At 46.2% G+C, this 11,139-nt stretch overlaps 1 protein-coding gene across 1 annotated transcript; it reads left to right on the top strand.

Moving 5' to 3' along the window:
• The first annotated feature begins 449 nt into the window (after positions 1-449).
• ESM1 (endothelial cell specific molecule 1) lies at positions 450-9,511 on the top strand. Its single transcript, XM_086962944.1, has 3 exons — positions 450-836; positions 4,324-4,479; positions 8,449-9,511. The coding sequence occupies exons 1-3, from the start codon at positions 533-535 to the stop codon at positions 8,547-8,549; spliced, it is 561 nt and encodes a 186-aa protein (XP_086819070.1). The 5' UTR covers positions 450-532; the 3' UTR covers positions 8,550-9,511.
• Positions 9,512-11,139: the final 1,628 nt, after the last annotated feature.

The following is an 11,139-nucleotide window of genomic DNA, read 5'->3' as shown; positions in this document are numbered from 1 at the left end:
CTGCACTGAAGCCCATCTGTTGTGCGCGGTTCTGCATTGCCCTTTGCAGTAGGAGAGCGGCCTTCTCTCTGTGGGAACCCTCAGCACCCTGACTTCCGCCCGGTCCCACCGGCTCGCATCCTTAGTGTGAAGTCAGGAATTCTTCCTCCGGAACAAAGTGATGCTAAAAGCAGCGCACGCCGGCTGACAGAGAACAATCCTTCCCGAAGGCTGGTATGCGGGACACACCATTCCTTGCGTTTTTTTCCCTCACAGACGTCCTTGAGCATCTGAGGAGGATGTGAAAGAGTTTTTCGCACTAGAGCAAAACATCCCCCTCAACATAACAAATGACATCAGTGGAGGCATTTCAATTCCTGGATGGCAGCGGAGACTGGTCCAGCCTCCATCCTGGAGTGCGCAGGGGATGCTGCTGGCGGGCGGGTATAAAGCGGCTGGAGCTGTGTGCCGGGCACTTCTCAGCCGGTACTCGGTTCCGCCTGCACCTGTCTGCGCGCTGTCTCCGGTACCCACTCTCTGCTGCCGCCTGGATATGGAGCGCCTGCTGCCACTGCTCTGCCTGGTCGCGCTGCTGCCTGCCCGGCCGGCGGCGCGCACCGCGCCCTACGCCGTGGACTGCCCAGTCAGCTGCCCGGGCGAGGAGTGCACGAGCACGGCGCGCTGCAAGCGCACCGTGCTCGACGACTGCGGCTGCTGCCGCGTGTGCGCCGCCGCGCTAGGGGAGACCTGCTACCGCACCGTCTCCGGCATGGACGGCGTCAAGTGCGGCCCGGGGCTCCGGTGCCACTTCTACTCCGAGGAGGACGACTTTGGCGACGAGTTCGGCGTGTGCAGAGGTGAGCGCCTAGAGGCCCCGTAAAGATCACGCTCACGGTGGACGGCCTCCCTGACTGGCTTTATAGGCAGTTCATGTTTCAGCAAGTGAAGTAATAATGCATAGGTATTTCAGGTTTTTGCATAGAGTAGTGAGGACACACTTGAAGTATACGAATGGCAGTATATATTGGATATATTAGCAATGTTGAAATGCCAAAGGAATCTCAAGCTGTACCTAGTCAGGTGTCTGTAGTTCACAAAGCCTTCAATTGTTTCCTCTCCCTTCTGGTACCTGTGATACACGCATCAGAATGAAAAAAGGCTGCATTACATGGCCACACCTGCCTTGGAACTCTTCGATATATTTGAGGTTCCAGGGGATCACAAGGTATTGCTCTCGTTTACTGATCTGGTTGGTATGAAAGGGACAGTGAATCCTACTCAGGTTAGAAACTGTCACCTGCCGGTCTTAGTGCTGGCGTGTAGCCATTGTGCTGCCTTGTGGTCGGCATTCATATTATGGGTACCCGAAGGTCCATGATAAAGCATCCCATATTGACACCCCAGGTAAAACCGTCCGGGGTGTAGGAAGGGCTTAATTTCCTGATTCATAAGTGCCAGTCCCCAAAGTTTTTGCCCGAAACTGACAGCCATCGTTGTGGAACGTCAGGATTGCAGACTATCATGGATGCACATTCACCACATGTCTTCTTATTCCACCCCTACACTTGCTGCCCCTTTATTTCACTCTTTCTAGTTCTTTTTCAACCCTACTTTCTCCCTTTATCACTGTTTTTCCTTCTTTATCTTCTTCCTCCGTTCCTTCTTTTGTATTTTTCTCTCGCTTGCTCTAAGTCTAAGTTTGAGGAGGAAAAGTTTTTGTCCGTCCCCAAAAAGGAGTGGAGTTCGGCCCAACCTGCAGCATTGGCTCAAATTAAGCTCTGGGTGTAGTACAAAATAGAGTGTGACACTTGCATGGGGCAATCGTATTCTCCTGACGTTTGAACGAAAGGATGGCCATTGCTTTTTAGCAGGCCCTCTGCGATTGGGCGATTACATGACCGCAGCATTTATTGCATAGTTTTGGATTTGCCCCAATTGCGATAATCTCTCATCTGCTGCATATTTTGCAGATTTTAAGAAAAAATATTGTTTTCAGCTCAGACTGATCAAAAGGTACAAAAAATGCGGCTACACAAGTTGCTGTGTCAGGGAAGGCACTTTACGAAGGTTGACTATTTACCTTTCAGTTGCCTATTGTAAAAAAGTACTAAGGGGCAGATTTATGAGGCCGTTGCGCCTCTTTGCGCCGCAATTGCGTCACTTTTTTTGACGCAACTGCGGCGCAAACAATGCGCCCTATTTACAACGTGACGCATCTAGGAGATGCGTCACGTTGTAAAGCACTGCACCATAAGGAGGCGTTCCAGCGCAGGGGGGGCGTTCCTGCGCAGGAACGCCTCCTGAAAGTGGCTGAGTGAAATCTATGAGATTTCACTCAGTCACTTTCAGGGCAATGCTGCGTCAAAACCCTGCGCCTGCTTGAAGCAGGCGTAGGTCTTGACGCAGCATTGTGCACATGGTGTACCCGCAAGCCTTGCTGGAGCTGCGTCGCGCTTGCGACGCAACTCCAGCACTGCGCCACATTTCCGGCACAGATGCATCACGCATCTGTGCCGTTTTTGTACCATGGTGCGCCGCATTATAAATGCGGCGCACCATGGGTGGCGGAGCTGTGGCGCACTGTGGCGCATGTTAACTGGCGCATCCCTGGGGATGCGCCAGTTAACATAAATCTGCCCCGGTGTCTAAATAGTGTTAACATCTGTAAAAATTACAAAAAGGCTCCGATTCTATCACAAAATGTAGCGCATTATGCCACATAATTAGCATTTTCTTTCTGTATAATGTAATAACCCCTGCCCTTTAATTTGGTCCTCCCTTGCTGCATAATTTCAGTGGCCTCCTAAGTGGGCACCAAAGGGGTAATGTGTGTATTGTAAGTCATTAGCTCTCCATTTGTAGAGCTTTCTATGAAGGATTCAAACATTTGAAATTTAATGACTGGTGGTAAAGAAAATACACTATTATTTTAAAGAAGGGCATTTTCAGAGAAGTGCTATACACACCCCTGGTTTATTATACTGTTTTTGCACAACACATGCATTTTAAAATATAACACAGAGCGGCAAATTTGCAAAAACATTTCAGAATGAAAAGTAGTACTTCAGATGTACTTTTTTGATATACTCTTGCACACAGTTGTGAAACACTCACAAAATGTCCAACACCCTGTTAGTAGAAGTGCAAAGATGATAAAGTCCTTTCTATTTGTTCTAATTGTCTATAAATATGCCTCACATATTCTCATTTTATTCTTTTTTTGGCTCTACAAAGGCACATAGGAGCACCTAAAAGATTACCAAAAGTGGTCTATTTTACGTAGTCTTATATCCCTTAGCAATTTGGCCCTTTACAATTTACACTTTAAAATAGTTGTACTCATGTCAAGCGTTTCCAAAGCAAAGTACTGTGCCGAAATAGGCTGTGTGCCTGGTGAACGCGTTAATGACCATTGTGCGTGAAAGTGAGTGCTAGGAGGTAGATCCTGGCTTCTCACTGTCAGACACACCGTGTAATCTTGGGCAAGTCACTTTTTGTATCTGGAAACCTATTTCTGCAACAGTGCAGATGGACTGTTCTGACACAGTACGAAGCTTATTGATGCTATATGAACTGGTGAGATGTAATAATACGATTGAATTATTTACCAGATCAGGGGGCAGATTTATGTTAACTGGCGCATCCCCAGGGATGCGCCAGTTAATGTGCGCCACAGTGCGGCACAGCTACGCAACCCATGGTGCGCCGCATTTACAATGCGGCGCACCGTGGTGCAAAAGCGGCACAGATGCGTCACGCATCTGTGCCGGAAAGGTGGCGCATTGCTGGAGTTGCGTTAAAAGCGCGACGCAGCTCCAGCAAGGCTCAGGGGTGCCCCATCTACACAATGCTGCGTCAAGACCTACGCCTGCTTCAAGCAGGCGCAGGGGTTTGACGCAGCATTGGCCTGAAAGTGACTGAGTGAAATCTCATAGATTTCACTCAGCCACTTTCAGGAGGCGTTCCTGCGCAGGAACGCCCCCTTCCCCCCTGCGCAGGAACGCCTCCTTATGGCGCAGGGCTTTACAACGTGACGCATCTCCTAGATGCGTCAAATAAAGTGACGCAATTGCTGCGCAAAGAGGCGCAAGGGCATCATAAATCTGCCCCCAGATGTTTTCGTAAAGGATTTGTGGAATATTTATTGAGTGATCCGGAGGCTTTCTAGACTTAATGATCTTATGGTATGTCATGTTAAATATTATGCTAAGTCACGTTATGTTGTTTGTGATTTTATGTTAATTGCCATGTGATATTTCTGTATGTGAACTTTATTATGCTGTCCCACAAGGACAGGGTGGCTTGCTACTCCTAACTTTCCCAATTCATCCTCGTCTCTTTCAGAGTGTCCTTATGGTACCTATGGCATAGAGTGTCGGGAGACGTGCAAGTGCCAATCTGGGATTTGCGACAGAGTCACGGGCAAGTGTCTGACGTTTCCATTTTTCCAGCTGGCTTTCCCGAAATCAACAAACAAGCGAAAGCTCTCTTCTCACTCAGGTGAGGACTGGCCCTGGACTTGAGAGAGTACATGTAAATGTCTTGTTTATTTAAGTTTATCAATACATTCTAGCATTTAGGCATGTTCTAAGCGCTCCCTATTTGGGCAGATAAAGGAGCATATATATTGGCAGATTAAGGGATTTGCCCAAGATCACACAATGTTGTCAAGCCGATATCTAGGAATAATTATTAAATCAGTTTTTATACATGAATATTTAGTGTTCCAGATGCATTGCAGTGAGTGATATGGGGGCTATAATATAGATAATTTGAGTTGGTGGAACAAATAGAGCACATCAGTTTTGCACCATTTTATCTTCTAGTATCGTAGAGAATAGAGCCAACAAGTTATCCTGCTCTGTTGTTAATTATGTAAATAGTAAAACGAGTGCTAAATCAGATTACAATACTTTTGTTCCTGATTGCAAAACCAGAGGGGCCATATTTATGACCCTGTTTGCATCGCTTTTGCACACGCAACGTGGTGCAAGAGTAATACAAGCCTTAAGTCATATGTTTGAAGCCACTCATAGCCACTTTCTGTGGCTTTGAATGTCTCAAAAAATATGGCGCAACAAAGTGCGAATCATGCAACTCCTATATTTTTTTACACAGTCCCAAGACATTGTAAACCTGATAATGCACCAAAAAGATACGCCATCCCAGGTGAGGAGTAACGAGGAAAAGTATTTTTTTTCCTTGTTTTTTTCCTAGTTCTATGTGTGCTGCATCCTGCACATAGAAAGAGGGAAAAGCCGCTCAGGATTGTTTTTGTGCAGTAAGGTGCCCCTTCCTGCAGAAAACAATCCTGTCTACAACGCGGGCACTCTTGCACCATTGCACAAGGGTGCCTGCATTGGCGCTAGGCTACCAAAACGGCACCCACGCAAGGGAAAAGGACATGAAAGCACTGTATTGGATAGACACAGCTCAGTCCCGCTCGTCCTTGTGAGGCTGGGGAGCTCCGCTAGATGACTGCCTGTGTGCCCTAAGCCACTAAAGTCATACATCTGGCCTTTGGTGTATAAACGTAAAAGGTCTAATTTATGAGGAAGTCACACAGTGCAGCACAGCAAATCACTTTGCTGCACTGCACTGCCTGAGAGGGATTGGGCAGGAATGTGCAGTATTTAAGGTAATACGGTGCATTCCTGTATTTTTCCCTTGCACCGTTTTGGGAGTTTAGCGCCAATGCAGGCACCCTTGCACCATGGTTCAAGCGTGCCTTTGTTGCATGTAGGATTGTTTTTGTACTGGAAGTGGCTTTGCATGGTTTCAAACCTCTGACTTAAAGGTTTGCTTACATGTATAGCATAGTGTGCAGGTATACTTCTGGTAAAGCTGTGGGGCCTCATTTATGAGGCTGCGCGTCACTTTTGCGCCGCCGGTGCGTCACCTTTTGTGACGCACCAGCAGTGTAAAAAATGTGCCTTGTTGAACCATATTTACAAAGTGAAGCATTTAGGTAGATGCGTCACTTTGTAAACCCCTGTGCTACATTATACCTGCACCAGGTATAATGTATGCAGGGGGGGCGTTCTGATGCAAGAAAAGGTCATAGAAGTGACGCAGTGAAATCTAAAAGATTTCACTGCGCAACTTCTAGGACGCAAATGCGTCAATTTCTTACGCCTGCCTCACAGCAGGCGTAAGACTGACACAGGCCCTTTCACATGGGGCTTGCCCCATGTGAAAGGACACATTGCTGGAGTTGCGTCACTTTTGTGACACACCCCAGCAATGCGTCACTTTTGCGCCATGCAGATACGCCAGAAATACTGACGTATCTTTTACTCCTTGCGCAATGATGTGTCATACTGTAAATATGACGCATCATTGGTGTCACAAGGAGGGCACCATGAAAAGTGACGCATCGCTGTTTTCACGCAGCGATGCGTCCCTTTTCATAAATGAGGCCCATGGTGTCTAGCAAGGCTCATGCTCCTATGTATGAGGATGCAGCAACCATTTGAAAAACAGGGAACTTCCGAAAACCTAGCACTTTATCCAAATGTTTTCATAATTATGTAGTGGGTTTATTTGCCCTTACTAATCTACCCAGCATCTCTCTGCCTGTGTCCTTTAACCACAGCCCTTAATTATATAGCTCATTCTCAGAGACCCCGCCCACCCTCCCCTTGAAGCACAAAGACACAAACGTATCTTACATCCTCCTCCCAAGTTATTCATTTACTTTAACTTTTTATAACGCAATACATTTACTTTAATTGTTTATAACCCAGCCCTGGATACCCTCACGTGTGATAAGCTATGCTTTACAAGTGCAGTTTGATTGATTGATTTCTATAGCATACCACACGCCCCCCAGGACTGCACTACACTGCATTGTACACATAAACACTGCGGTGTTTGGATTGCTTACAGTATAAGTAGAACATCTCACACCCAGACAACCTACTCAGATGATCCATATAGTTGTGTATGATTGATCTGACCCTTTGTGGGGCTGTACATGGGTGTGCAGAGCCACCCTCATCCCTGCACACAGGAACACTGTGCAAACACACAGCGCAACTCAAATATTCTATATACTTGGTTATTACACTGATGTTCTTAGGGTGCCCTGGGCTCTGTTGCAAGCAAGGAAAATAGCCCCGTGCCCAGCTATGTGGTGAAATGCAACCATAATTTGGGCACAGAGGGCCCCTTACACTCTAGGTCCCTGATGCCACAGCACTTGTTGCACTAATGATAGGTACACCCCTGAGCAATCGATGAGCTTGTAACAGAACCAGCCATAATAGCAAACTATCAGAATAATATTTTCAGTTACCACATAAACCTTCTGCAACCCAATCCATCAGATGACACGTGCCTCAGGTGGGAAAGATTCTCCATCACATGACAAACCACACTGATGGAAACATAGACCCTACACTTCCGACTACTCTATGCAAACAGAAACATGCCCTGGTCTGTGATCTAGTCCTCAAGACCTGCACACAAAAGTAGTCAAGCCCAACAGAGTCACAAGGCCATGCAAATGCGCCCAGGTATTCCCTGGGGTGACAGAGTTGTGCTTTACAAATGCTGATTGATTGATTGATTGATTGATTGATTGATGAAAATGACAATACAGCAGTGTAGGTACAGAATATCGCCTACTGAATTTCGAGTTTCAAGAACATTGCGGCCAAAATATGGTGGGACAAAATATAAACAAGTGTGTATGCGTAAGAGTAAATATTAAATTCTTAGCTCTACATATATGTGCCTTCACGATATGCACATTTTCAAGATATGTAGTTATAGATTTAAGAATAGTAAATCTATGCTAATCTATATGCACGCACTTCCTCAATAATTTGGTCCTCGATATTTTAGTCACGATATTCTTCAGCTGTGAAATCCAGTACACGATATCCTGGACTACAACCCAACACAGCACCATGCAGAGCTCTGCTAAGATAACATGCAACAAGGCAGGCAGAGGGCATTGCCCAGGGAGAGATTTTAAGGTCTACAAGCAGGCTGGGAGTTGCCCAATTTGTCAAGGGCCTGCTGGGAAAAGACAGTGCTCTACAGTTTTCTAACCTTTAGTTGCTTATATTGGTCTCTTAGTTTTGGGCAGAGTTTGCTACAGGACTTTGCGCTCTGGCGGACAACTGCCGTAGGTGGTCTGTGTGACCACGGCTTTGTGGTATTATGGGACACATTTCTGGCGATAAGGAGGAACGTCTCCCGTGCTTTGGGTGCAGGCAGACATTTTAAGGTGGGTTTTTGCACAATAGCAGAACTGATGGAGAACATACACATCTTGTGTAGACCTGAACTATCTGGGGCGCTCCTTGTCCTGCCTTGACCTCTAGGCACTGGGACAAATCTATCAGTCCACAGTGTATGAACAGCGCACCCATTCCAGTGACTAGTTTTAGATTGTGTGTTAAACAACAGCATGGTATTAATGTTATTTCTATATGAACTAACACATGTTTCCCCTTCCAGAGCACGGCATGGCATCCGGCGATGGGAACGACCTCAAGGCGGAGATCCTGAAAGAGCGGTCCATTCGGACGGCGGGCATCAAATGGTTAAACCCACGCTGATATTGGCTGATGGGCTTACAAAGACTGTCGCATAAAGACACATTTTGAAGCATTCCTGACCACCGTCACAGCAGATGAGAAGAGTACAGTGTGGGCACCCCGGGCACAAAGCACAGAGCAGGCAGGACCCTTAGGCCGGAGATGCAGAGGGGCCTTGTGTTGTTTCAGCCACACTTCTCCATCATTTGAGACTCAACCCCTTCAGAGGCTCTCTCTGATACACATTTGGAAAATGTAAACATTGTAGATTTCTTAATGTACAGTAATATAAAATATTGTGATTTATGTGCAATGCAAGATAAGTGCGGAGCTTTTAAAGTTTCAATCTTTTATTTTTTATTCATTTATGATAGCGCAGAGGATTGCATATTTGTACATTTCATGAAGTTTTTCAAGAGCATGACCACACTATATTGCAGATTGGCACCCTGTGTAGAGAGCTAAGACTAGTTCAACCAATCAGAATGCTTAGAAGTCTGGTACTAGCTACTGTTGTAAGCTAGCATTTTAGGAACATTGGCAGTCACTTGAAGCAATCAGAAACAAAAGACTTTTTAAGGGATGGGTGCTACCAGTCTTAATGCCCACATTTTGTCAGGCATTTACTGCTGTTTTCTGCCCGCCCCAAAGTTAGAGCCTGAGCTGAAGAGTCTGTAAGCTGTGGCAATAACACCTAGGAAATAAAGTAACTTTTTTTTGTTGCTGCCATCCACAAAGCAGTCAATTGGAAATCAAGGCACATTTTTGCATTGGTTTCTGCTTATGATTCACCCTCTTTCTCTTCATGGTTTCCAATTTCTTAAAGGAAATTATGGTTTTAAACTGAGCCATCGAAAAGCGTAGTTGTTCTCATCTCATAGGGCGAGGCATGGTCTATGTAATTTTTCTTGAAAATGCAATTTTATACTGTTGTACAGGCCAAAGGTTATACATTATTTTATAATAAATTAATATTTTGTGCAGGACTGTCTGCTGCTTAGTTCGTTAGTCTTGTGTTCATCACTTTACAATTACATTTTCGAGGAACTTCCTTTTTTCTTTCAAATGGTTCAGGCCTGGAGTGGGACACGTGGGGGGCGGAGGGGGGTGAGGGAGGTATTTGCTTGGAAGCTGCTACAAAGTGTGACACATTCACTGCTGCAGAGAAGTGATGCTGCCAGGTACTTGGGAGTTGGGGCCTCATTTCTTGATATTAACTGATGCTTAGAATCCTAAATAAATAATCCTGCAGGGGGTGACTTTGCTTGGTGCAGTGCGCGTTGTCAATGTGACTTTTTACTGGGCTGTTTCTGGACATGAATCGGTGATCTCAAAATTAATAACCAGGGCAAGTCAGCATTACTCCATCAGGAGCCCCAACATATTCTGTTGTTCTGGCCCTTCTCCTGCCGCATCTTCTTTTTCGGATCAACCTCTTCCTGCTCCTGTTTCTCCTCTTATTCCTCCTTGGCCTCCTCTCCACTCCCTCTAGGGCTACTGATCAGCCAGGTGCCACTTTCAAGCAGGAGGGGAATGGGAAGCTTTGAGCAAGAGTAAGTATGGGCGGAAAATTCGTTCCGCTTGCGGAATTTGTGAATTTTGGGCAATTTCGTGATCCGCGAATCGCGCGAAATTGCCCCAAAATCCGCAATTTGCGAGTTGGCAGATTTTTTTTCTTGTTCGCGCTTCAAAAATACAATCACGCGCACGCGGCATTGACTTACCATGATTCTGCGTTCGCTGATGAGTTTTCCTCCCTGTTCGCGTGCGCTGCGAGAGTTTGGTAGCTGGCCGAGCGATGCCGCGATCGCGAACACGTCATTGCGACCCGAAACAGGAAATTGCGAGCGCGAACACGTCATTGCGACCCAAAACAGGAAATTGCGAACACGTCATTGCGACCCGAAACAGGAAATTGCAAATGCAAACACGTCAATGCGACCCGAAACAGGAAAAAGACATCGCGAGCAGGCTGGTTAAGTGGAAACAACATGTTTGCGACTGTTGCGACTGCATGCGCAAGTTCTCGTTCCTGAAGTGGTAAAAAAATCTCGCGAACTCGCAAAAAACATTTCGCAAGCTCGTGGAATTTGGCAGATTTTTGCGAATCGTGATTACGAATTTGCGCAACTTGGCAAATTCCGCCCATGCTTAAGCAAGAGGTCTCCTCTCAGCCCTGCACACTAAGGGGCGTATTTTTCAAGGTGTTGCGTTGCCTTTGAAAGGGGGGTTATCAGGAGCGACACAACACCAAAGTAAGATTTATCAATCCATGCAATACCACCTTGCGTGGCCCTGCACGGCTTGATAAATCTGGAGTAATGCCACGCAGGCAGATTGATGTGTTTCTTTACCCTGCCCCAAGGAGGCGTTCCATAGGTTGAGCGTGGGTGTTCCCACGCAACACTCATGGATGTTGCCACATTTCCAGATTCACCAACACTGGTAAACCTAGGAATGCCTCAAAATGCTATACCTCCCCAGAGGAGGCACAACAATGAGAAATATCTTAATTTATCCCTGCTGTTTCCTCCTTCTAAGTGTGCTGAATTCTGCTGCACATTTAGAAAGAGGAAAATGCCTCTGGGGATTGTTTTCGTGCAGGAAGGAA

Source organism: Lissotriton vulgaris, chromosome 3_1 (assembly GCF_964263255.1).
Source record: "Lissotriton vulgaris chromosome 3_1, aLisVul1.2, whole genome shotgun sequence".
NCBI classification, from domain to species: Eukaryota; Metazoa; Chordata; class Amphibia; order Caudata; family Salamandridae; genus Lissotriton; species Lissotriton vulgaris.
Note: the sequence above shows the minus strand (reverse complement) of the source record. Positions and strands in the feature narration are given on the sequence as shown.